Source organism: Haemaphysalis longicornis, unplaced genomic scaffold, assembly GCF_048455015.1.
Source record: "Haemaphysalis longicornis isolate Haplotype H1 unplaced genomic scaffold, Haemaphysalis longicornis Haplotype H1 scaffold_12, whole genome shotgun sequence".
Classification (NCBI taxonomy): Eukaryota; Metazoa; Arthropoda; class Arachnida; order Ixodida; family Ixodidae; genus Haemaphysalis; species Haemaphysalis longicornis.
Genome location: NW_027526225.1, coordinates 98,778,536 through 98,806,452, shown reverse-complemented (window position 1 = coordinate 98,806,452; position 27,917 = coordinate 98,778,536). Strand labels below are relative to the sequence as shown.

At 48.6% G+C, this 27,917-nt stretch overlaps 1 protein-coding gene across 1 annotated transcript in view; it reads left to right on the top strand.

The window, feature by feature from the left end:
• The window catches only part of LOC144163058 (ATP-binding cassette sub-family A member 17-like), a 72,806-nt gene extending 46,055 nt beyond the window's left edge, over positions 1-26,751 (top strand). The window contains exons 17-27 of the mRNA XM_077693849.1: positions 1,043-1,271; positions 2,531-2,807; positions 4,364-4,489; positions 5,421-5,699; positions 7,895-8,156; positions 12,903-13,131; positions 15,431-15,618; positions 16,431-16,604; positions 17,832-18,048; positions 21,606-21,860; positions 26,496-26,751. Coding sequence (XP_077549975.1) covers positions 1,043-1,271; positions 2,531-2,807; positions 4,364-4,489; positions 5,421-5,699; positions 7,895-8,156; positions 12,903-13,131; positions 15,431-15,618; positions 16,431-16,604; positions 17,832-18,048; positions 21,606-21,860; positions 26,496-26,615 — 2,356 coding nt within the window. The 3' untranslated portion in view covers positions 26,616-26,751. The remainder of the gene's footprint in view (positions 1-1,042; positions 1,272-2,530; positions 2,808-4,363; positions 4,490-5,420; positions 5,700-7,894; positions 8,157-12,902; positions 13,132-15,430; positions 15,619-16,430; positions 16,605-17,831; positions 18,049-21,605; positions 21,861-26,495) is intronic.
• Positions 26,752-27,917: the final 1,166 nt, after the last annotated feature.

The following is a 27,917-nucleotide window of genomic DNA, read 5'->3' as shown; positions in this document are numbered from 1 at the left end:
GCAGTTGGCTTTCGCACTTTTTTCAATGTGGCCATCGAAAGAAATTTTCTAGCATGTTCTTCCGTCAACTCTCCTTCGGCCTCAAATCGTGACCGCCTTATTACTGAATAAATACGGTGCTGTAAGCTTATATTCCATACGTGTAGGCCACATTTCGGGTTTTGTGTCTCCGTTTTATTTGCACGCTGTTTTTTTTTTTTTGCGTTAGAGGTGCACTTCCTCCTGTGGCCCCCCTTACCGCTGCTCTGGTAACGTTGGTTATGGCACAAGTGAATGGCAAATTTAGACCTCCGTCCTCCGTCAGATGCATCAAAGAGGGAACTGGTGTGAGCTCACCCCAGCGGAAGTTTTTTTTCTGACCACTGGAGGGAGTCGCAAAAATGGGAGAGAGTCGCAAAAAATTGCATATTGAATTTATCACGTCAGAATTTGGAGCCTGAAGCTCAAGATTCCGAGCTTAGTGGTCAGTTTCAGAACTCGTTTTTCACTAGGAAAGCTCGTTTAAGAGCACCGTTACCCTGGCGCTATTCTTCTCACGGATTCGATGTTGTGACAAAACAGTTCAAAGTGATGACTAAGGCATTAAGCCGGTTCAGATGGCGTTTACCTTGCGTAAGCTACGCCTGAACTAACACGAGGCTGACAGTACATTCTGTTTACTGATAATTGCATTGAAGCTATGTCACATGACTGCAGTGACTTGTGATGTGCCCCTGAATGCCCCCGGGCTATTTTTATTCGTCTGCGCATTATACCAAACAGCTAAGCCGCAGTATTCGCTAACATGAGAAATGAAGACTCACAAAAGTTTATGCATGCACTTGAGCAGCTTCAGTTCGGATGAAGGGAAGTTAGAAGTTTGTCTGATTTTGGGGACGAGCCGACGTTGCGCAAGGATGCTGGTTTGGGCCTGTTGGTAGAACATGACAAATAATTGAAGCGCTAGGACAACGGGACGAGCGAGTCAATGCACACTATCGCAAAGAGAGACAGGGCCAGAATAAGAGGAGGGTAGAGAACGAGACAGGTGATGGCCTTTCAGGTCGGAGGCGTGGTTCAACCCCTACGCGTCTCTCAGCCGCTCCCTGACATTCGACCTGCTCAGCAACACCCTGCTCCGGGTGCACACGAATGACTCCGCAGCACGCATGCGCACCGTGGTCGCCCTTCACAGCCAGTTCAACGATATCAACCAGGGCAAGGAGACCTCCAAAGACGACGGCGACGAGGGCAACGTGGCGACCGTGGACACGTCCGGGTTTTTAGACTCTGTAAGCGCCATTTCATTACCCCGCATTTCGGGGGCATTGAAACGAGTTGTAAAAATTAAAGCGGCAATGCACGCTTCCGTGTTCAGCTTTCTTTTCGAGTAGTTTATGTGCATTTTCAACGAGAAAAGAGCGTACGAAAATACTATCCTCTCGCACAATCGCCATCGCGGATTCGCTGACGTCTGATTTGAACACCGAATCGAAGATCCCAGCGCTGGATGTAGTTGATCGCTGGCTTGTTTAACCCGAACAAAGCACCTATATTAAACCGAATGGATGTTAAAAATGAAACTTCATATGGCTGAGAGAGCACAGAAAGACAGCGCGACCCTGTGTGACACCATTACGGTATAGTTGATGCCTTGTGAAATATTGATACACTTGGCCTCACCCCTCAACACTCAGCCTAGTAAAACCAAATAAGTGATCGCAAATTCTCGCAAGGAAAACATCGCAAAACTTAACAAAACTTGGCAAATCAACATCCGCGAATGGCGCATTGCTTTTTTATTTTGTCACCCACTGAACATGATCTAAGGCTGTACACTTGCACAAGATAGTGAAATAATTTATAACAGTTAAAGTGCTCGCTGTGGCCACAGATAAGGCTTCACAAAATTTTTGTGTGTCCCTTGAAGTTAGTGCCCCTTGGTAGGGGCTATGAAGACAAAATACGTTTTTTTATGACAAATACCTTGTCCTTATAACAATGACACCAATTTCACAGCATACATTACACGAAATACCCGAGAAATTAAAGAAAATACTTGGAGCAGTGGCGACTCCCCAGCCATTTTTCTGCGATTTTTTTATGACGTCACAGAAGATAGTTCCATTTCATAGTAGTACTACTTGGACGCTAACCTGCAGTTAAGACACTTTTAACTATGTTTTAACAGGAAAGTGTTTCATTCCTGGATATACCAAGATTTGACTGACGTCATATCCGCCACGGAAATGACGCCAGTACAACGAAGCAAGCGGCCTGTAAAGGGTGCACCCCTTCCCACAGCGTCTTCTTGCGATGAAGCAACCTTTACTGCTTCGAGACAAAAAAGAAGCCATATAGCTAGCTAAGCAAAATAGGTGAGGAACGTCGCTAGCGGCAATGGCGCCGCTCACGGCGGCCCGCGACTGTAGGAAAAGACTACCATCTAGGATATATTAGCATAAAACTCAAGGGGGGTGTCGTCAACTAAGGTTTCAAGTGACTGCTCCGATGGGTCGTCGCCAACATCCGCGCCTTCGCATGGGCGCAGGGCCCCTTGCCGAGCGCGTACAGCGCCGCCTCGAGCATGCTGGCCACGTGGTCTCTGGGCTGCCCCCTGGCGGTGGCCATGCTGGTGACCGGCTTCGTGCACTTTCCCGCCAGCGAGCAGCTCTCAGGCATGACCGAGCTGCAGCTGATGACTGGCTTCTCGGGGTCGCTCTACTGCACACTCAATCTCATGTTCGACGCCATCCTCTACGTGGTCGCCTTCTTCTCAGCAGGCGTTGTCTTCGCCATCTTCTACAAGGTGTCGGCCATCTCTTGGGGTACGTCGCGCTCTGTCCTGGCTCGCGGTGGCTACACCATACAATTTACTCCCTTAAGGGCAATGTGTGTCTAACACCTTAGCAAAAACACCATAAAAACACCCCTTTAAAGGGCGTAATAACAAACGCCCTTTAAAGCTAGTTTCTTGTTTTTATTAAGTTACACCCTTTAAAATAGTTTTTTGTGTATTTGCTAGGGTGTAAGGGTGTTATATACAAAAAAAAATTCCCCTTAAGTGCTTAAATCGTTTGACAGTGTAGAGGCATGTGGACACATAGAATCAATCAATAAACGAACGGATGAGTATACCGGTTATTTATCCACTTTTTATTCCATTCTAAACGAGTAATGATAACACGTTACTACACAGTATACTTCGCAGGAAATGGTTGTCTGCGTGCAATTGCTTTGTTCAAGGCGCTGCGACTGGTTTTGAGCACAGGCTTGTTACATCGCTGCATTTCGGAAACGCGGTAACCAAATATGAAACTCGAATGTGTCTTTCATACGTGAAGCCTTGCCACGTTTTTGCGTTGTAAAGAGAAAATGAAGACAAAACAAAAGTTTGGTTCATTAGAAGGATAGCCATGTCGGAATGATAACCATGCCAACTTTAACACAAACTTCTAAAAGATAAGCTACATAATAAGGAATGCAGATGCAATAGTTGCGGCGCATTATCCACTTTATCTCACAGCCATTATGACGCTACAGGTACCAATTGGTGTAACTGATGGGCGCAGACAAAAGCTACCGCCAATAAGCATGATTGTGCGAGTGGAGCCTGCTGCCCTGTTTGATGGCACAGTTTGAATGCTAGCATGAAGCTAACACTGATTATCGGTTTTGCCAACTTCCCAAAGGATGTCACTGCTGACATCGTATACCTCAAGGTTTGAAAGTGTGCAAGTACTTACAACCTGTTTTCTTTGTCAAAACCAACACTACCCAAACCAGCATTGAGTAAGCAAGTTATCAGAAGCTGGTTGTTTCAAATAAATAAAAGGGCTGAAGCTCAGCGATATCGATGACGCGTTAGATGACATCTAATGTGCTATTCTATGATTACTGGGCTGGCAGGCACCCACAGCAGCGAAAAAACGTTGCACAACAAGTTTGTGTCAGTACTCCTTTAAACAGCTAATCTGCTTCTATCAATGCAATGTAAGAACATATTGATGAGGAGGTATTAACGGGAACGGAAAAGATAATTCAGCTCCGCTAGCTCAACGCCTTTGCACGAAGTATGGCAGATGAGTGGAGTTGAAGCCCTATGCGGGCGCATATCTAGCATTCCTAGCCCACTTGGTTATTCTCACTGGTCACAGTCAACAAGCGGCCGGCAATGACGCTGCACTATAGTACACAATTCCTACCTGTATTTTCCTCTGCGATTGTTTGTGGGCTTAACAGCCCCGAGGGAAAAATGGCTCACCTTTCACAAAGGAACTTTTAATATCCAATTCTTTGGCATAGGAGATTGAAACTTCTCTGAGCTGTCCAAGGAACGATGACAAAATTACCCCAGTCTAATTTTCGTCCTTCCTTTTACCAGCTGCACTGGCCGTCCTCGCGCTCTCTTTCGGTGGAACCGGCATTCTGTCGGCCCATATCATCGGATACATTGAAAACAGACAGAGCCCAGCCGTCATTGGTACAATCTTCGTGTACTGCGTCGGCGGTGAGTGCCACTCAAAAATTCACCGTCGTTTCAGTAGTTAAATTCGAGCTCAGCGCGAGACTAGAGGCTGCCCCTTGCTGATCCTACCTTTTTAAATGGTGTACGTAATACACTCTATTACAAATGGCAACCTCATGTCCACAACGGGCTTTTATGAGCTCCTGTAAAAAAACCCGCCCGCATCTTCCCACGGGGGGAACTCGAGTAAATGCGTCGCAGAGTGGTGGGGGTATCGCGTGAATGTTGCGTAATTGGGTATGGTTTGGGAATGCCTAATTGTTATTTCGTCTTTATTATTCTTATTTATTGAATGAAGGAGAAGCGAAGGCAAGGAGTGTAAAGTTAAAGTCTGTCTTTATTGCTTGGTGCCGTCAAGCAAAGCGTCAAGTCAAGCGAAAGCCAAGCAAAGACGCCCTTGACTGAATTCCGAACGCGCGCTCCGCCGCTTATATACACACCGCCCGCGTTCGAGAGAGAGGAGTACGGGGGAGAGACGCGCATGCGCACACTTCCGTACACAAGCGCGCGAACTTTCCACGCACCCACCACGCCGTTATCACGTGTACACGCCCTGCCGCCGTTACTGTTGAGCGCGACGCAGCTAACGGGCAGCTACGACGCATGCGCGCACAGACGCGCTCCCCCCCGCACCGCCGCAGCTGTTGTTGAGAGCGACGGAGCGCACGGGGTACACGCGCTCCTCCCGCTCCCCTCGCACCGCCGCAGCTGTTGTTGAGAGCGAGGAGGGTACGGGGGAGAGACGCGCACCTGCGCCTCGACGCGACGCGCATGCGCAGTGAGTGTGTGGACGGCGCCGACAACATCGACGAGTGACATCGTGAACCTAAGAAATGCTCCGCATTTAAAAAGCATAAACATTTCAAGGGCGTCTTGTCTCACGCCCGCTAATTCAAGCGCCTGGCGCACGCAGGATGCCTGGTGCTGACCTTGGACCGTATCTTAGAGAACGCCAAATTCCACACGCTGCACATGGCAATGGCCATCGTGGCCAGCGGGTTCCCGCCCACCGCGCTGATTGTGGGTGTTGCCAAAGTGGTCGCCCTAGAGTGGGTTCGGACGGCCTGCGAGGAAATGGCGACCAGGGGGGGAACTGGCTACTTCTGCCACCAGCTACTATCCGCGGAGGACAAAACGCCCGGGTCGGTGTTCCCGGGACACGCCGGATTTGCTGTCCGTCACTGCTGCAGCGGTGAGTGCTGGCGTAACCTACAGCAACAACAACAACAACAAAACGTTCTAGCGTTGCTCCGGGGGGGTTCACAGGTATATATTCACTTGATTGAGCAGGGTACCTCCCCTGAGTCATCGTTTCTTTCGTTCGATAAACATGACGCGTAAACTTAGACCGGGGATGATCGATTGGAGCAATATAAAAAGGCAGCATGGGCAAATAAAACACCACCTGACTTGGACGGACCTAGACGAGGGAAACTGCCAAACTAACACATCAACTAATGAACGAAGGGTGTGTCGTAGCTACCAGCTGCAGTGCACAGGGCCAAAGGACACGGACGCCACGTGCGGAGGGCATGTAACAGCCGATGTTTTTTTTTTCACAGTTAACACTCGGAATGAAGATGGTAGAAATCGCTGAATGCGTTTATCGGCGGTGGTGCCGTAGACGAGGTGAGCACGACTGCCAGGCTGGCCGTGACACTTCTGCAGGTAGCATATAACAGCATGTGTCTGTGTACAGTTATCTCACCACTTTTAAATGGTCTGCTCACTTAACTGTGGCAGTTCTAATTTGTACTTACAAAAATCAATCCTGCGTGTGTTTTTATTTGATAAAGCCCTGTTAAAAGGGGATATCTATTATTTCACCTCAACTGTAGCACGTTCCCTCTCCATTGAACAATGTTGACCTGCACAAACCGTGCAAACATTTCCATATAATAGCCTCTTGTTCATAGGAACAGTAGGGTCAAAGGTGTTTTGTGCGATGATGCTGTTTCCTTGAATTGTAATCGGTACCAAAAAAGAGAAGCTAAAATATTATGCTGCCATCCCGATCATGTGAAAGTGGATATCCAGCTAAACCTTCGAAATCACTACAACTGCCGATGGAGGTTTGCAGTGATGTAATACTTTTAGAACAATGGTAGTGGTCAATTGCGTCGTGGTTGCTATGATACTCCGTAATGGGTTCTGCTGCAACTTTGGCTACATTCTTGACCAACACCAAACCCAATCGTGGTCTGTCCTTCAAGGTTGTCAAGTCGTATCCTAGATTCCAAAGTTGTCCCTGGTAGAGGCCAAGAACCGTCCCGGTCGTCATGGTTTTACAGTGTCAATGTCATAGAAGTCGCCAACAATAACCATTGGCATGGCATCTTCTCTCCTACCATTGTGCTAAGGGCTTCCGCACGAAGATTTTAACGACTGTTTCTAAATGTTGGTCACATTGTGTGAGTTTCGGGATTGGCACGGCATGAAAAATCCCCGGGAAAAGCGTTTGCAAATGCACCTTTGCGCGTATGTGCTGCTTAGGTCGGTATATAACGGTGTGCGAGGTTTGCGGCCCACATGACACGCAAAACTCCCTGGGGTAAGCATTCGTCAACACACTACCGCGGGTATGCGCTGCTGTGCAGGTATGTTACATTTCCTAGTAGTACCTCTTAATGTTTCTGTGATTAACGGAACAGGTGTCCGCTACCAGGTGGCTCTGAGAAAGAATACTGACCTGTACTGAGGGGATCGGCGCGGCAGCGTGGTTAGGGATATAGCGCGGTTTGAGCGAGTACTTGCCTCTCTTTGCTCGTTTTTTGACACGCACGTCAGACGACGCGCAGCTCTGGAGGTTGTCACCAAAGGCAGTAGCCGGTGTATAAAGCAGATATAACCCTTGCGAAAAAATGTATAAAAAGTTAGGAAGAGCGATGTAGGAGGAAAAAAATAGGTTAGGAGATAAAAGCGATAGGTTTGTAGGTATTTCAGTAATGCTGGTTCAGAAATCGCGATATTTGTTTTCAGGAAAGTGTTTTACCATTTGTGGGAAGAATTTCAGATTATGTTTACCAAGGTTATCATCACATTCGCCAATCGGAGCAAACATTATTCATACTGACAACAGTGCCCATATCAGGAAGTTGATAAGGAGCCTTTTTTGCCCAAATACTGCAGTGAAACATTATTTGTGAGTCTGAGTTAGACACCTGTATGTGTCTGGGTGATTTGTTTTAATGACCGCATGTAATTTTGACGACGAGCACACCAATGATCACTTCATAGTAAAAGTTGCGGTTACTCACAAAGTCAAATTGAATATCTCAAACTTTCGCCTTGTTCACAGTGAGGCGAAACAAGATGTTCGTCTTTGTTTTTATGCTCTTAAGATGTGTTGCAGTGACTGAACGCGATGCTTGCATCCTGTGCTCGCAGCAGCCGAGCAGAACACGAGCGCCGACAGCCACTGGAGCCCGTTCAACCTCGGTAGGAGCGGCATTGGCATCGAGGCTCTGGCACTCTCCCTGCAGGCCTGCCTGCTGTTCGTGTGGATGTCTTCGTTGCTCGGCGGAGGCTGGTGGCTCCACGAGCGGCTACGGCTTGGTCTACGGGAACCGAAAGTAGACGAAGACGAAGAACCGGTCGACGCGGACGTTCGGAGAGAAGCGAGGCTTGTGCAACGCATCTGCTACGAGGGGTACGTGTTAAAAGCAGTCGTACCACAGTGGCCTGGTGTACCAGTTCGACTACTCAACTAAACAACCAGGGCGAACAAGACCACCCGCGTTTGTGCGCGAGAGTTAAGTATACAATGAAAAATACATGACATTCGGCTATGAGAACATCTGCCCCCGGAAGAATATCTCGTGGGTGAGCAATGTTACGCCTCCAGACTTAAACTGGCCATGGAGACAGAACACAACTTTGTTTATTTTGAAAGAATTACGCTTCTGTACCTCACCCAGCTCCATTCCAGCCACAGAAGACCTTTCTAACAAAAAGAAACGCAACCCAATCTAAAATGACTGAAGGAATATCGCAAAAACCTAACAAGAATTCCTGTCGTACGACAAAAAAACTTTGTTGTTAGAACAGAAGTCCTGTTGTTATGACAAAGCTAATTGTTATTACTACACACATTTATGTCGTAACGACAAAGTCAATTTTTGGAGCCTACACGGTACCTCGGGTAGTCTACGTGGGTTGACCAGTTTTACCCTTCACCGCCGCTAGAGGTCAAACCACACCCCTTTCCGCAATTGCCTGGCACTTACTGTGCTCTTCCCGCGAGCATGACACCGCGAGGGAGGGACTCCGGGCCACACTCCAGTGACTCGGTGCACCAAGCCACAAGCTGGAAGACTTCCTGTTCCCAACGGGTCTGGACGCCTTTCGACGCGAGGTCTTCCATCACCTAGTTGTGACAGGACTAGTGCAGCGTTCGTAGCCATCGAGCCTTCGACGAGACGAACGCGACATACTGTCCCCCACTCACCCCCTTCTTCCCTCTCTTTCTCTCTTCCTATCCTTTGAAACCCCCTTCCCTTCCCTGGACTGGGTTGTACGAGGGTGAACTCCCCATTGAGTTCAACAATATCCCCAATTTTTCCTTTTCCTTGCTTTCTTAATATATCACCACCCCTACCACGTGGCGGAGGAAGGCGAGGGCCGCCGCCGCAGCGATAAGCGCGGGCCGCGAAGGAAGGCCACGAGGCCACGTGTGGCGCAGAACCGTGTTCGAAGGAGGAAGACGAACATCCACGTGTGATCCCTCGTACAGCGGCGAGGCTAAAACAACGCCGCGAGGCAAAAAGGAGAAAAAACGCGTACAGCTTTGCTACCTTTAAGTCTTACGCATTAGTGTGAGCTTCCCTCATGTTTTTCAGCGACGAACATTCCTGTAGTCATAACAGAACTGCCTGTCGCTACTACAGCCATCATACTGTCGTGACATAGCCGTTCTGTCGTTACTACAGAGGCAGCTGTCATGACAAAACATGTTGCGATACGTGAAGCTGTCCACACAAAAGACAGCAGCCTCAACAAGACATCCGATGGAAGAGAAATATTTTATCCACTTTCCTCTGCACACATTTAATGTAGAAATGAAACATACAGTTTTAAAATTGAGAACGTGGCAGGAGAGTAGAGGAGAACTAGTTTGTCAATTTTCCATTTTTAGGCAACAGAAAAACTTCTATTTCAATGTAAGGAGGGGGCTTGAATGCGCAACATGTTATACTACGTACGTGTAGACTCCATTCTATCATTTATAATTAATTTACCTGGTGTTGTCCGTTAAAATTTATTGTTGCATTTACACCCCCCCTCACTTAATGGGAAATAACATTCAAACCATGTACAACTACTGATGGAAAATCAGGATTAAGACAAGACAGGAATACGGCACTAGGGAACATCACAATCACGGCAGGAGTACCACACACGACAGAACATCAGAATCACGGTACGACAGGAATAGGACAAGACGACAGTACAACACGCAAAAATACGACAAACTGCAGGAATTTTTTTGTCGTCATTTCCGGTTAGAAAGAAACATTGAAAAGCTTTCAAATTTCGATATACAGGGGAATGTTATAGCTTGAGTGACGTCACGTGAGCCAGCACTAAAGAATTGGCTCCAATCGACGCTGTGATTATGGTTGGGAGCAAAGCTTTAAACGACACCCACAATTGCCCAAGCGACGTCACTTGAATTCACACACGTGGCTCTAGAAAGAGCGAAACCGGAGGTTCTACCAGCCGTTACCCTGTAATTCGTAGGGTTCTGCCAGCCGTTACCCTTCGAAAGACGCTTATCTCCGTTTTCTCTCACTTCAGACTCACGGCTGGGCTACAGCGGCGGCGTCGTCCGCCGCTGTAGCCCGGCCGTGAGTCGGAAGGGAGAGAAAACGGAAAGGAGCGTCTTTCGAAGGGTGACACAGCACAACACCTATAGCCACCCTGATGTGCTAACTCGGGGCTACACCACCGCGCGACACAAGCGCAGACGCCGAAACAATTCGGCATGTGAACTTAGTGATTCCGAGAACTGCGAGAAAGCTGAGGGAGCTTTTACAATTGCTAGTGATTGCGCCGTTAGCATTTTGCAATACTTGTTAAACCACAACCGAATTGGTATTCAATTTAGAAAACGGATTCCCATTCGCGACAAGCATTCCGCAAAACGAATTCCATTTCTCAAGCGGCCAGATGTCTGTATGTGGTCTTAACATTTTGTTTTCCCGCCCTGTAAACCAATCCTTAACGTATCTTTGCTACACGACCACGTAATTCCGTGGGGTTCGGGTTACCCAGGAGGTGCTGTCGAACAAGTTAATCAAGCCGTGCGAAGTAAGCGCGCAATGGACACGAAGCACGCCAGAAAGACCAAAAACAACAGTCGCTAAAGCAGACGACAAAGCCGTACCGCTGACGCGCCCGCCAGTATTAGCGCCCTATTGCCGCGACATCTACACTGTGTTGCGGGAGTTGAAACCGCCCTCTCCCTCCCCATCCGCGTTCGGAGTTTCTTGTCCCTCCCGCCACGAAGGAATCGTTGGCTGGTAGAGGTAGAAAGCTTTGCTTTAAAACAATTTTCAGTGTGCTAACTGAACGTTACCATTCAAGTGATGCGATAAAACGGAACTAGAGGCCCCACTACGATCGTCCAGTCATGTCTTTGCGGTGGGTTAATTCGACGACCGTCAATCACCCAAACAAGATTCCTGGCCGCATTCCGAGTCAGTCCTCCACTCCACGCGTTTCCTCGACTCGGCTGATTGGAGGATCCCGCAATGCATTTGCATGCGAAAATCGCTTTCAAGGGTCGCTTCGACTGCAGGCTGGAGTGGAGGAGGAATTCAGAATGCGGGGATTTGTAGCCTCATAGAAAGTTGCCGGAAAATTGCTAGGGAGTCGCCACTGCTTCAAACCTTTTCGTTAAAGTCTCCAGTTGTTCGGTGACGACTTGTTTTATTATTTGTTCGATTATAAAATTGGTAGCGTTGTTACCGAGACAAAGCAGTCGGTTCAAATAACCAAATTTGTATTTTGTATTCGTGGTCCTTTTAATGCAGCACGGCATAAAAACTAAAATCCCGCTCCAGAACGTTGCCGAAGTTTTTGGAAACAAAATATACAGCCCAAAAAAGGCGTGCATTCAAACTTTTTGCCAGCCCCAAAGCGGCCCAGTATGTGAAAACAGTAAATAAATAGACACGCACCTCAGCTTTGGCATGCAGACGTCTGAGGGAGGGGCACATAAAGTGAAAGGCCGCCTCTTCAAGAGCAGATTGGTGTAGGTGCACTCGGAGCGGTGATAAACGCATTGTGGCAACATGTCAACCCTTATTCGACATTGGTTTGGATGCAGTGTTTAGGGCACAGACAAAAGTCCTTATAAGATTGGGCTTGAGAAGGGCTGGACATTTACACGTACAAACAAGTGGTGCTGGCAGCGCGGGTAAGACTACAAATTACGAAGGTTCAGAATACAGCTAATGAATTTAAGAGTCACTTTATTGCACTTTCAAGATAACCCAAATAAAACTACCAACACGTGACACACGCGAAATACAAATTGTTCGATTAAGTGCTATTATAATGAAGCAATAAATAGCAGCGTGGCCATAAATACAGAAAGATATATATTGTCACTTAGCCAAGGAGGACACGGGTTTTTTTCAAGGCACAAACTTTATTTGATGAACTTGCGCTCCGCTAAGAACTCAATACACAAACGGCGAAGGAGCAGTCAACGCGTGCATCGAATCGAGCGATGCACGAATCGGGCCCTGCGAGCATTTATCTTCCTTCGTGATTGTATCTGGAACCTTCTAATTACATCGAGAACACTCGACATCCAAGAAGGTTATTCTTGTCTAGGGAAGACGGGGAGTAACACTCACTCTACCAAATAAGAAACCTGTGCAGTATACAAAATAAAAACAAGGGAGCATGCGCTTGACTCAGAAAACAGATAAGTCAGCGGAGGTTGGCCAGAAGCGGACAACAAATCACCTAAATGAACAAAAAAGGAAAGGTTCGGTCCATTAAAAAATGGACAATACAGTAAAATTTGTGAACATAATGTACTTCTGTCTTCCCACTCAACTCCCAAATTCTTATGCAGTCCATTACATTACCACGGACGGCAGAACTGGCGATAGCAATTCAGAATCGATAATCTATCAGACTTCGATCCTGTCAAAAATTTATGCATCGGGGTCAGTAATAGTGATTCAGAAGTATTAGTTGCGATGGTTTGCTGCGTTCCGAAAAAAAAAAAACGTACCACTGTTTCATTTCGTGTGCTTTCAATGCGTTCGAAAAATGACATTAAGCCTTACTTAGACAAGGATGCCTCCATATCCCTCCCTACCATCCATATTGCCTTGGGAGAGGCGCCACAGGGTCAGGTCCTCTCTTGGCTGTGCAGTAACTACGAGGAGTACGCCATGGTGGTAGAGGACGCCTGCGGATGGGTCGACAATACCTACCTGGTGCGGGATCTCAGCCTCGCCATACGTCGTGGGGAGTGCTTCTGCCTCCTAGGAGTCATCGGCTCGGGAAAGACGACAGTCGTCAAGATGCTGGCCGCACTGACGCCCATGAACAGGGGGCAGGCGTACACCGACCTCGTGACACTCTCCGAGGACCCCAGGACGGTATGTCCTCATAGAAATGCTTTTTAAATGCAGAGCATTTCTTTAACTCACGATGTCACCCGGCGTTGGCGTGCCTCGGCGTCCGCAACAGCCGTTCCAGGTGCGCCATCACCCCCACTCCTCCTCTCCCGCATCACGCTACCCTCCTCGCTCTCAACAACAGGTCCGCACCCCTCCCCCTACACTATATAAAAAAATACTTACCGGCGCCTGGTTTCGATCCCACGACCCTGCGGGCGGAACGCAAGGTACATGGTGCTCTACCCACTGCGCCACAAAGCCGACACAGAATGGAAGGCTACGAACGCGCCTTATATACTTGACTCATTCAAACTACGTCAAGAAGCTGCTCATACAACGCATTCACTACCTGTGGGCGGAACGCGAGGTACATGGTGCTCTTCCCACTGCGCCACAAAACCGACACAGAATGAAAGGCTACGAACGCGCCTTATATCCTTGACTCATTCAAACTACGTCAAGAAGCTGCTGATACAACGCATTCACTACCACCAACTCCCCAAACACTAAACGTTAACGCAATACACCCACCCCCTATGCGACGCATTTACTCGAGTCCCCCTCGCGGGGAGATGGGCCCAATTTTTTTTACCATTTCTCTTATCCCTCTAGTTTTGTCAATCATATTGGCTTTTTACAATCTGTTTCACATCACGCCTAGCTATTGTTTACCTTCTAGTATTGCTTTATCGTCTCCCATGACTACCTTCACTGTTAAATGCGGGGCATTAAACATCTGGTTTGAAGATTTTTAGTATCTTCACTATCGTCGGCTGCGACCTCGTTCACTTTCAACCTCTTATGACCGGTTGTCGCGAATTCGCCTCACACAATTTATAAGCCACGCACCCAGAACAAATAATCGGTAGCTGTCAAGCCTGCACTCGGAGTCTACGAAAGGATGGCTACATATGGCAGAAGCAGCATCATATACCTCCAATCAGTAAAGTGCTGACTGCTGTCATTTCTCCGGTTTATGCCATTGATCACCGTTCACATGTGGTCATCCATTGCAACTCGTATTTACTAAATGAACGTAAGTATTTTGGTTGCAAAAAAAAAGAAACGTCGCACAATAGATACTTTGTTATATAACACACGGAGTTGGCGTAAATAATCTGTTCCTGAAGAAAATGTCCACGTGCTGGTTTATTATGCCCACTTGTTATATTTTCGTGCCATAGTCGTAACTTTGTTACCAAAACTCCGGCATGTGTAAAAGTTCTCCTGTGGCTTCCTTATAAGCAGACTAGACGAATCGAAAGAAAAAAAAAATGTTTTTCGTGCCTTACGTTAAATTCACTCGCACGCACGCATGCACACACTCACACACACACGCACGCACACACGCACGCACACGCGCATGCACACACGCACACGCACACACAATATTCGTAGCCGCACCCAAGGGAAATGCCTCCATCGACTAGGCATGCACGGGATTTCAAAGTGAGCATGGCGCATAAACAAAGAAGCTCCTACTTAGGTATACAAAGTAATTCCTTGACTGAAAAGTTGGCTCCAATCCACACTGTGAAGGTGGTTGGAAAGCAAAGCTATAAACGACACCATGAAACAATTCGGCCCGTGAGCTTAGTGATTCCCATTTATACCGATTTAAACTACGTAGTTATTTTTTGAGAATTGCGAGAAAGCTGAGGGAACTTTTATAATCGCTATTTATCAGAATCAGTTGCTCCTTTCGCCTTTTGTAATACCTCTTTTAAAACACAACCGAATTGGTATTCACGATTTTAGAAAACGGAGTCCCATTCGTGGCAAGCAATACGAAAAAGGTAGCGTTGCTCTAGCGGCCAGATGTCTCTATGTGGTCTCTACATTTTGTTTTCCTGCCCCTGCAAACCAATTCTTAATACCTTCTCCGTACTACAACTTGATTCCGTTGGGTGCGGGTTCCCTGGAGGTGCTGTCGAACAAGTTAATCAAGCTGTGCAAAGGCAGCGCGCAATGAACGCGAAGCTGCGCCAAAACAGGCCCAACACACCGTTGCTAATGCAAACGACAAAGCCGTACCGCCGACGGCGCCGCCGGCGAACGGGGAACGCTGGGTAAATTCGCCGTGCCATGTACCGTGTGCTCCGTGAGTGAAACCCTCCGCCATTCCCCTACCCCACGCCGCCGCCTCCGCCACGTTGGGAGTTGGTTGTCCCGAACGCAACGGAAGAACCGCTGGCTGGTAGAGGGAGCAAGCTTTGCTTTAAAAGCTGGAGGCACAGTCCGGAGCACACGATGCTCGCTCGTTCTTCGCTTCTTGCAGTGGCAATCGATGCTGGGCTACGCACCGTACGAGTACCCTTTCCTGGACTGCCTGACGGGCCTCGAAATACTGTATCTGTTCGCCCGCCTCAGAGGAGTGCGGAGCGAACGACTGCACCGAGCCGTCGGAAGCGTGATTGACATCGTTGACCTCGGCGTAGATGCGAACAAGATGTGCTCGGACTACAGGTGAGCAGGGGGCCGAGACGGCGTGGCTACGAATCCCGGTTTTTTTTGCAAACTGAAGCAATAGGCACCGAATTTGCCCGAGCTATGCGTTCGCTTTTACCATGTCCTCTTGAGACTACTTAGCGAAGCTGTACACCGATACCCTCCCAATGGTTCAATCGTGTCCGGCATCTGTATTAAAACGTGGTCAAAATATCATCTGTGGGAAAGCCCACTTCCTTGCGAATGCCCTTTAGCGCTCAATCTAATGTAGATATTTTGGAAAAAATAGCAGTGATATTGGCCTCTATCATGACTCCATCAATACGGCAAGTTTCTTTTACTCTTCATAATTATCATTTAGTTCATTGTGCAGTTGTAAATATATCGGAATTCCGATCTGCTGCTATTGCCTGAGCTTTCACCAGAGGAGTAAGGTTGAAGAAAGCGGCTCTAATGCATGTTTGAGCCGGGCAATCCCGAAACAAATTATATAATGTCGAGCCGATCAAACGACTGCACAACTGTGAAAAGTTTCCTCAGAACGTGTAATGGATTCCTATCAGTATAAATAACACAAAGTTGCCTATCCTAAGCCAATCTAGCCACATCGAAAAGCAATTGTGAGACAAACAGCCCAATTTTTGTCTTCTAGGGTAAGTCTGCAATCCTTTCAACTTTCATTAACTTGCAAGTATGCTCAGTCGCAAACTATAAAAAGTGTTCTGTGTCGGGCTCTCATTCAACCTTGCTGTCCAACACCATGACACCGTGGATTGGTTGAAGTCGCTCATTCCCATAGGATTGTTTTTTTTTCTCTTTCTACACACCAGTTCCGGTGCCAGGCGCAAGCTCTCGATAGCCGTGGCTTTGGTAGGCTTGCCCAACATCATGCTTCTAGACGAGGCCACGGAGGGTGTGGACATCGTATCCCGAGAGATGATCCACGAGGCGCTGGGCGCCATCCGGAAGAAGTCCAAACGGACCTTTATCATCACTTCGCACTGGTGAGCAGCTCCTTTAATTGCCGTGGCTACCGCGTGACATCATCATTATCATCAGCCTGTCTACGCCCACTGCGGGGAAAAGGCCTCTCCCGTAGATCTCCAATAATCCCGGTCACGTGCTACTGCGACTTATTTCCCCACAAACTTCTTGATCTCATCTGCTCATCTAACCTTTCGCCGCCCCCTGCCACGCTCGCCTTTTCTAGGGGTCCAGTCTGTTACCCTTAAAGGGACCCAGAAAAGCCTTTTGTAAAAGTTACGAAAGGACTTTATTGTCGCGTAGTACCAATATAGCAATGCAATGTCATTGGAATTATTGATCTACATTCAGTATAAACTGCGCCAGAAGCAAATAAATGAACCTATCACCACTTGCCGATCGACTCTTCGTCCCTCTCTGCTTCTTTCAAAGCAGCTGGAAACACTGGGAATAGCCATGTGACATCGCGACGCTCGACTTCCGTTCTCCGCTAGCTACATTCCTGTGCCTAGGCATGCGTCAATCGCTGCAGACCCGCCTTTGCCTCGGTATCGCGCAGGAAGGAGTAAGAGCAGCCGGAAGCCAATGGCAGTGACGTTGCCGGCGACCGACGATCGGCCGAATCAGGGGGGCGCCTCGTCGTTGCGTAGCCGCGATCGCCGTTGCGTCAGCCGCGGTCGGCGTACTGGTGAATAAGTAGTCACATGTCGCCCCCTTTCAGCATTGGGGTGAAATTCATAAGGAACAGCGATGTGCTATCAATGCGCCCATCACATGCAAAACTGAGGAAGCAGCTTGATTTCCTTTCTCTCTTCCTCTCTCTCTTTGTGGGCAACGTCCTTTTCGCTGTTCGCTGAGGGAGGCGAAAAGCAAAAACGCCCTGTGTCGGGATTTGGGCGCGCGTTAAAGATCTTCGGGTGGTCCAAATTAATCCGGAGGCTTCCACCATGGCACGTTTAATAGCCTCAGGGTGTAGCTTTGGCTCGTTAAATCACACAATCAATCAATCAATCAATCAATCAATCAATCAATCAATCAATCAATCAATCAATCAATCAATCAATCAATCAATCAATCAATCAATCAATCGGTCGGTCGGTCGGTCGGTCGGTCAATCAGTCGGTCAATCAGTCGGTCAGTAAATCAGTCAATCAGTCAGTCAATCAGTCAATCGATCAGTGTCAATCAATCAATCAATCAATCAATCAATCAATCAATCTTCCTCAAACTCCTTAATTTCTCTGCAGCGCCGACGAGTGCGAGCGGGTGTCAAGTCGCGTGGGCGTCCTGGTCAAGGGTCGGTTGCTCTGCCTCGGAGACATGCGGCACTTGCAAAAGAAATTCGGCAAAGGCCGGACGCTCACCATCCGCGTGGCTGAGACGAAGACCCGCTACCTGTACCACAAGATCGACGCCTTCGTGCGCGCAGCGGAGCCCGAGGCGCAGCTGGAAGACTACCGCGAGGTGAGACATCCTGCCAACCATCCCTTGCGTTGAGATCACACGGGCCGTGAAGACAAAACATGACCTTGTACATTTCGAGAGAACCAGCCTCTTTTGTAACTCACTCAGCTCCATTCCGGGCACAGTTGTTTTGTCCGCTGAAAATAGTTTGTCCACTACGTATACTGTGTGATCCACCGCCGAGACGTACTGCCTTTCTTTGAGCATCTGAACTCTTCTGAACAAGAGCATCCTTATTTTCCATGAGCATCTGAACAAGAAAATAATTGACAGGTTTCCTTCCTCGACGTACTTATGAGACGTTCGGCCAAAGGATTTATAACCAGTGTTTATCAAACGCCGATCCCCACGGGTGGATAGATACCTGAGGTTCGACTCAGTAGATACCTGAGGCCAAAAACGCTCCGTCGCTGCTGCAATCTTCTCACGCGTATCGAGAATCTGCTCCGGGCCTGGTTTGCACAAGCAAGAGCTAGCCGCGGTATAGAAGGACCTTCGCAGCAGCGGCTACCCTTCACAGATTCTGAGGACGCAACAATTGCGGGCCTCAGTTGCTTGCTCTGAAGGGGTTCCTGAAGAAGACAGGCAAAAACGCGAGGCCGTCCCCTACACGAAAGGCATCAGTGAAGCTCTTGCAAGCGTGTTTGGCACATATGACGTGAAACTTCCACATGTGCCAACGGACAAGCTTTAAGCAGAAGCTGGTTCGCGTGAAGGACCCTTTACAAAAATCGAGATTCCCCGGAGTTCTTTACAAAATACCGTGTAAGGATTGCTACGCATCCTATATACGTGAAACTGGAAATTTTAAAAGAAGAATTCAACAGCACCAGAACTGTCAAAAAAAGCAATGCAAGCTTGAATGCCTTGGCGGATCATCACCTGACTACTAACCACGTCATCGGTTGGGATTCTGCAAGCATAATCGCATCAGGGAAGCACCTCTCGATACGACTTACTGTTAGTATCGGCACATATTTAAACAACTAAAAAAATCGCTCCTATCCACGCTGTAAAGGTGATTGGAAAGAAGCTTTAAACGACACCCACAACAATTGCCCATGCAACGTCACTTGAATTCACACACATGGCTCAACAAAGAGTGAAACCAGAGATTCTGCCAGCCGTTACCTGGAATTCGCGGGGGCGGCGTTCCGAACGGAGCAGCGTCGGCCACGGCCGGGCTACAGCGGCGGACGCCTCTGCTGTAGCCCGGCCGTGCGTCGGCAGAAAGAAAATGTAGAGGAGCGTCCTTCGAAGGGTGAGGCAGCGGAACCTAGCCATCCTGATGTGCTAGCTCGGAGCTACACCACCACACGACACAAGCGCAGACACAACAATTCGGCATGCGAGCTTAGAGATTCCCATTTATGCCGATTAAAACTACTTGGTTTAGTAAGTTTGAGAATTGCGAGAAAACTGAGGGAACTTTATAATTGCTATTCATCACAAGCAATTGCTCCTTTCGCCTTTTGTAATACCTCTTAAAGGAGCCATGAAGACAAAATACAAGTTGGGTTTAGTAGAAAGACTGCTTAGTCCCGATAACAATGACACCAATATCATCGCAATCTTCGAACACATAACGGAGATATTGAAGAAAACGTGTGAAGAAGTCGCGACCCCCTAGCCAATTTCCCGCAACTTTTCTATGACGTCATGGAACCTTGTTTGTGCGATTGGCGGCCGCCTAACTGACCTGTCATGACGACACATGACTGGACGTCTGTCATGGGGCTCTAGTTCCATTTGACCGCATCACTTGAATGCTAACGTGCAGTTTACGCACTGAAAATTGTTTTATTGTTGGCCCGTATGACGTCATTCTTGCTCATAACACGTCACTGTGGCGCAAAATTTGAAAGTTTTTAAATACTTCTTGACTTTTTTTTGTTAAAAAACCATATTTTGTGGCTGTAATGGAGCTGGGTGAGATATTGAATTCTAGTTCTTTCAAATTAAACAAAGTTGTATTTTCTCTTCATGGCTCCTTTAAAGCACAACCTAATTGATATTCACCAATTCAGAAAACGGTGTCCCATTCGTGGAAAGCAGAGCGCGAAAGGTAACGTTTCTCTAGCCGTCAGATGTCTGTATGTCGCCTCTACATTGCTTTCCCACCCCGCAATCCAATTCTTGACGTATCATTGCCTTACGGCCACTTACTTCCGTCGGGTCCAGGAGGTTCTGTCGAACAAGTTAATCAAGCCGTGCGAAGGAAGCGCGCAATAGACGCGAAACAGCGCCAAAACAGGCCCCAAACAACCATCGCTAAAGCAGACGACACAGCCGTACCGCCGACGCCACCGCCGGCGAGAAGGCTCTTTCGCGCGGGGAACGCTGGGTAAATTCGCCACACCATCTACAGTGTGCTCCGTGAGTGACACCCTCTGCCCCTCCTCCCCCTTGTGAGTTTATTAAACTCCCAAGGGGGGAGGGGGAGTTATTAAACTCCCAATAAACTCCCGCATTGGGAGTTTATTGCCATGCACGCTGCGAAAGAACCGTTGGCTGGTAGAGTAGAAAGCTTGGCTTTCAAACATGGTTAACCGGTCGCGGACATGCGCACTCTGCGCCAGCGAATTTACAAATAGTCGCGTCCTTCCACACCCCTCTTCACTGTGAACAAGGGACCCGTAGGGGCACTGAAACGTATTTGCTTGTTTTTAACAAGGTGAGTGCCTGTTTGTATTTCATCCTATAGACGTTCAAGTAGTCAAGGGCAAGGCTTTTTCTTTTTAACTTTGGTGAGCTTGCTCGTGCAGTGAACCATGTTCAGGAATGTGCAGGGTCAAAAAAATCCCCCCACCTCTCCGAAGGGGATCGTGCGGAAATGCGAATGCATTGGGTGCACCGAATTCTTCTTTGCGGTATCGTTGCCGCGAGGGATTCGACTTCACCGACTTCCATCGCTATCAAGGCGCCAGTCGGCAAGCAGTCACGGAGAGAGGCGCGCGCTCCCTGCATTAATATGCGCAGCGAGCGGAGAGGGGTACGCGGAGAGGAGAGAGAGACCCGCGCCAGCCCGCACGCGAGCTCTCTCTCCGCCCCGAGCTCCGCGATGCGAGCGCCCTCACACGCCGAGCGCGCTCCTCCTCTCCACTCACTCTCCGCTACTCCGCCCGAGCTCCGCGATGCGAGCGCCCTCACACGCCGAGTGCGCTCCTCCTCTCCCCTTGCCCTCCGCTACTCCGCACCTGCTCCGGTTGCTAGGCGCGCGCCACAGCTGTTGCTAGGCGACGCCGCTCAACGACGCAAGACAACCTGCGGCTAAGAAATGCATTCGCATTTAAAACAGCTGCGCAGTGCACTAAGACGCCGATTGAATTCTGTATACAAGGTACCACTATAATAATGCTGACAGCGCAACAAACAGACTACGGCCAGTGTAAACAACCACAAACAAGCGCTATTTGGGGTCGTTTGCTTCGGCCGTTGTCTGTCTGTTGCGCTGTAAGCATTATGGTTTACCAAACAACCCTCACAATTTTAGGGTGCCGCGAAGTATCGCAACAGCCCAACGAGACCCCGCGCTGCTGTTGTCGCCCTCATTGCAGGGCGTCTTTTCCTACCTCATCGCCGAGGCGCGTCCCTGGAGCGAGCTGTTCCAACTGGCCCGTTCGCTGCACGACGCCTTCCGGCTCGAGTACGTGCTGGTGTGCGACAGCTCGCTCGACGCCATACTCTTGGGCGTGGCGCGCACCGAGATGGCCGAACACGTGGCGCTGCTGCGGCGAGAGGCCAGGCACGCCGCCAAAAAGCCCGTACCGGGCTCCGACCCCTGGGGACGAGAGTTCAGGGTCGGAAGAAAGGTAAGGAGCACGTTTCGCCTGACAGCATATTGAAATTGAAATTGTTTTATTTGATTTATTGTTCGATAGGATTGTAGGGTTTAATGCGCCGACGCAACGCAGGCTATGAGGCGCGCCGTAGTGGAGCGTTCCGGATTAATTTTGACCACCTGCGTAACGTTAACGTGCGCCGGAATCTCTTGCACACGGGAGTTTTTGATTTTCGCGCTCACCAGAAAAGCGGCCGCCGCGGCCGGGAATCGAACCCGCGCCGTTTTGCTCAGCAGCATAACGCCTTAGCCAGGGAGCCCTTGCGGCGGGTAATGGCTTTATGTCCGTAAAATATACATAATTATATGGCGGATTCGTCAGGAACAAAGCTGCTCTAGGTAGCTTGACAAGCCCTAAAACACATGAACAGAGGCAGCAGCAGGATGGAGACGAAAAAGAAACGAAAAACAAAGAAATGAACTTTACTTTCGATAAAATATGGCAGAAAGGCAAAAGGGAATATTCCCCCTCAAAACGAAAAAAAAAAAGAACCGTAACTAGAGACGTGCAATTCAAGACAGGGTAATCCAATTCAGTATCGCACGTATAACTGCTCGAGCCGAAGTCGGACAGTGTTCAGGCTAGTGACAAGCTGAATGCTCAAATCATGGGGCAATACAGAAACACGGCGATAAACACCATTAGAAGAACAAGAGAAGAACAGTTTACAGCCATCAAACATCGACGAGAAAGGAGGAGTACCACTGGACAATTCAAAGACGAATCCGGTTTTGGCGTGCCGGGAGAACAACAAGATATGAAATGACATGATCATCAAATACGAAAATGGGTTCTTGCGCTAACCTAACAAAAGTATGGAAAATGGAAGAAGTGTTGGTGGTTGTGAAGACGTGCGACTACACAATGTGCGTGAAGCTCATAGATTGTGACGTCTATACTGCTAAAGTCAATTATTCAGTAAGGTGGGAAGAGTAGTAAAGCTTATCATTGGAGTGCCGTAGTGTGTTCTTAGGCAGGGTACGTGCCAGAACTCTGGTGACCGTGTGGTGCAGGCAGGGACGTTTGCTTTCAGATTTGCCTGGAGAAACCCAGCAGAAGACCAAACTAAAAAATGAAGGGAGCTCACGCTAACGCGTAAGACTTCAAGGTAGTGAAGCTCTACGCAACAGCAGCGTTTTCCCTCTTTTTTGTCGCACGGTGTTGTTTAAGCCTCGCCGCTGTACGAGGGACCACAGCTGGATGTTCGTCTTCCTCTATCGCACAAAGTTCTACGCCGCACGTGGCCTCTTGACCTTCCTTCGTGGCGCGCGCTTATCGCCGCGGCGGCGCCCTCCTCGCCTTCCTCCGCCACGTCCCGCGTGCGGGTTCCACGCACGACTCCTTTCCCTTCTCTCCCATCTCTCCCCTGCCGCCTATCTCTCCCAGTTATCGGGCCTCTGCTCCGTGCCGGGTGCTTGCGAAAGGGGGTGTGGTTTGACCTCTAGCACTCAAAGGCAAAACTGGTCACCCCGTGAAGACTGCATGCCCGAGGTAGCGTAGTGTAGCTTTCGCTACAAAAAAATGTCTGAAGATTACGATACTCCCTAATGCAAAAAATGAGCGCGTCTTCTAGGCAACGGCGTATACCTGCTGCGTTTCAGGAAGTTATCGCGTCATCAACGAACGCACGACGACGCGTGCTACTGTGGCATTATTTCGCAGCGAGTCGCCGCCGGGAATGTGTCGCGACCTCGTCATACCGCCTTCCGCTTACACTTTACCCATACTTTCCTCCTCCGCTTTCTTTCTCACTCTGTCTTCGGAGTCCTCTTCGTTCGCTCGGTTACGAGGCCGACGGCGTCGGTCGACGCGTAACCACAGGAGCGGGCGCTTAACACTGTTGAATTCAACTGTGTGTAGCATTCATGGTTGATTCACCGCGGTTCTTGATCAGATTAGGGATGCTGCTATAGTTATTTTTAGGCAGTTCTTTATTCATTACTTTTTTAACCATATTGCATGTGTGTTTAGCTTCCCTCACTAACGGGGCACTTGTGACGTATTCGAGCGCACTCATGATATTAGGCCGGAAAGCCGAATTGCTTGCATGCCTTTGCAACCAAAGTAGTAGCCAACGAATTAGTAGCTAAAACATCGCATGACGATTACTATATTCATGACAATTACGTTACTCCCTTATGCGAAATTTGTGCATAGAGCGAAGTGCAGTCTTCTCGGTCACACGCATAGTTGCTGTGTCTCAGGAAGTGATCGTATGATCAGCGAACGCACGGCGGCGCGTGCTACTCTGCACTTATGTGCTACTCAGCATTTTTCTGCCACCGAGCATGTTGTTGCAAATCGTGTTTGAACCCCCCGCGCAAATGTCACGTGGTTCGTATGAGCCACATACGAGGGAGTTGCGGCGAAAGTGTGAGGGGGAGGCCATGACACATACTGACACGCGGCGACGCCCCGGAAGATGATGATTTAGCAGCGCGTAGCTCCCTTCCCCTGACGAGACTCCGCTCCTCATTTTCTTTCGGCCTGGGGGCCTCATTCGCTTGCTCGGTTACACGGACGCCGCCTCAAATCCCCTACACCTTGCGCCGAAGCGATGCGCTCTAAAAAAAATAATTATACACAAAGAATGCTTCGCCTTTAATTAGGCCACCTTGATCATGCAAACAAACAACGTTGGGGAAGCACAGAACGTGTTGGTCGACGTTAACCACTTTAGTTAGTAGTTGTAGTAGTGTCGTGGGCCCCTTCAACCGAAAGGAGCTTTGTGGCTAAAAGCATGATTCTTTTAAGTGCGAATGCACTTTATAAGCGACCCCAAACCTTCCACCGCCGGCGGCGGCGGCGGCGTCCGCAGTCCTCCTCTCTATATAAAAAAAAACAGCATCGGCGCCAGGTTTCGATCCGAGGACTTTGCGGCCGCAGCGCGACGCTCTACCGACTAAGCCACGGACGCGACGCTGATATCAGTGTTAGTACGCGCCTTATATCTTTAACGCATTCAAACTACGTCGTCAGCGGCGTGCGTTGGCGACTCAGCGGCGTTATAGCGGCTTGATAACTGCGTGGTGTGCACGTGATACTACAAACCCGATGGAAGAGATGGAAGAGAAGGCGGCGAGGCGGTGGGCTGCGGGGGCCGAGCGCAAGCGCCGCAAGCGGGCCGACAACCGTGCATTCGCACTTTCACATTCTCCCCCTCGGGGAAATGCGGGGGAATTTTTTTCCTATAGAGTATGAAAACCCCCGTTATTGCCAAACATCATACAATATACCAATCCCAGCTACACTGGCCTGGCTTCCCAACTTGCTGTCACAAGTGCAGTCGAAATGTCGTAAGCGTTGGAAGCGGTATACACATGCGCGTGCAAACAGTATCAAGCAGCTTCGTGGCAATTTTTCTACGCCAAGTGTCAAACCGCACAGTATTTCACACATTGCTGATCACTAATGTGAAACATGAATAATTCAATGAAAACTCAGGAGGTCCATAAATGGAGGTCCAATTCAACATGCGCTCCTGCATGTTGAACCTGCATTTTGGCCATCATTCCCTTAATGGTATTAACACTAATTGCGACTAAAAAGTCTTTATTTCTTTATCACCTCCCCTTTCCGTATACAGGTAAAATATAAATTGTTTTTACATCTTCCGTGTGCAATAACAGAATTTTGTAAGCTAAGCTCAATTTAAAATTTTGTCATTTCATCAGACCTTCACATGCGCACATCACATATATTTTACGCCAATGTCACTAAATCTGTTTTATGCTGAAAATGGCGCATTTACGAAAAGTTCACTAATTAGATAGTGGGGCCCTAGGGTGAGTTGTGTGTTGCGGTTTTTCGCGCCAACATTTAAAGAATAACCTAACTAGCTCAACAGCAAGTCTTCAAAGTCAGGATCGAACCCTCCACTGTAAGCCCGCATACGAAGCACCGATGTAATTAGTTCAATACTTTTTATGCTAAAAAGGGCGCATTTACGAAAAATTCGCAAAGTGTAGATATTAGGGGCCTAGGTTCAGTTGTGTGTTCCGGTTTTTCGTGACAACATTTGAAGAATCAGCTGACTAGCCCAACAGGAAGTCTTTCGAGTCAGGATGGAACCCCCACTGCACGCCAGCATACGAAGCAGCGATGCAATTAGTTCAATGCTTTTTATGGTCAAAAGGGCACATTTACGAAAAATTAAAGTGTAGATAGTAGGGCAATAGGTGCAGTTGTGTGTTGTGGTTTTTTGTGACAACATTTAAATAATAAGCTGACTGCCTCACCCGCAAGACTTTGAAGTCAGTATAGACCCCACTGTACGCCTGCATACGAAGCACCGATGCAATTAGTTCAATGCTTTTTATGTTCAAAAGGGCACATTTACGAAAAATTCACGAATGTAGATAGTAGGGACCTAGGGGCACTTGTGTGTTGCGGTTTTTAGCGCCAACCCTTAAATAACAAGCTTACTAGCTCAACAGCAAGTCTTTAAAGTCGGGATCGAACCCCACCCTGTCCGACCGCATACGAATAGTTCAATGCTTTCCCATATCCTGATAACTTTCGTGCCACTTTTCAAAGGCACTGCTAAACAGACCCGCGAGTAACCTTGCCATCGCTGCAAATTCGCGCGCTCTATTTCCGCAACAGAGGAGGAAGTCCAGCGACACGGGGGCGAAGGAAGAGAAGCCAAAGCGGAAGAAGTGGCGGGAGGACGACGTGGCGGACGATTGGCCGCGTGGTTCGGGAGAAGAGGACGTCACGCAGTGACGTCACCACAGACCCCACCCCTCCCTGCGGCCGGCAGTGGCGCCGAAGCAACGCGAGTTCAGGCAGCCACCTTGGTTCAAAGAAGAGGAGCGCCAGGATGGACGTTTCATTCTCCTCTGGGCACTCGACACGCCTGGAACCCGGCCGTGATGCCGAGCCACGTCCTCGATTGGGGACATTTTTGCATGCCTAGCGGACAAACAGTGGCAATCGCCTGTACATATTTGTTGTTATTATTTTAGGACTGCCGGAAAGCGTAATGTATTTTTCAACCGGACCCTGTGATAACGTCTTTGTTTACTTTAGTGCGATGGGTGTGAACAGCGTTGGCGAAATCAAATGCCAATTTAATGAAATTTTTACTGATAATATGACTGACTGGATGGTACTTGTGTTTCTTTTCTGCGCACGCTTTATCTGTCTTGGTATTTCAAGAATTCAAGTTTAATATTATCACAATGGAGGATCCCGCCTTCGGACCCCCTCCTGTGCATACATTCTACTGGATAGAGTGGTGAGCTGGGCAAGTTGGTTTGGCGTCATTCTCAGGGCAACAGCGCGAAAAAAGACGCGGACGAAGGGAACGGGCACAAAGAGCGCTGACTCACAACTAGTTTATTCACGCGATCCGTGCGTAAAATAAACGTTTACAACAGAAGAGAGAGAGAGAGAGAAAAACAAAACATTCAAATCCAACACAATCCCTCGTACCCCCTCTCCCACATCGTCAGCACTCAACACCTTAGCATGAAACTCGTGAAGAATTAACAGCGGGCCACACTGGGCTGATAACTGGGATGCAAAACATCGGAACATCAAGAATCACGGCACGTGCTAGCCAAGTGCGCGCATATTCTTTGTCACACAGCGCAATCGACGTTTGGCTTACACAATTAGCTCCCAATTTCCTGATGTGAAACGCTTCAATGATTTACCGGCCTGGTGTGTCTGGAAAGGCACGTGAACAACCTTTCCTTCCAGGCTGGCGGCAAGTTTCCTGTCCACTCTACTTAATAAAATTTCACTCAACCCCGGGGCAACTCTGGACCCTATGCAAACCCGCGGTAAGTAATGTGCCCACGGTAATCGATGTGCTCCGGAAAGGCCCTAAGTACGCCTACGAATCCAACGTGTCCCCTGTGGATAAAGTCATGTTCTCTAGAAACATTGCTTCTAAAGTGCCTGATGAGTATAGACCGCGTTGTCTATATGAGTGTGTGCATGTTGTGGCAAAGACCGGCAGCGACAACCGTGGGTCCACGTCGTTTTCCTACGTTGTCAATTCTTTGGTGAACCAGGGGT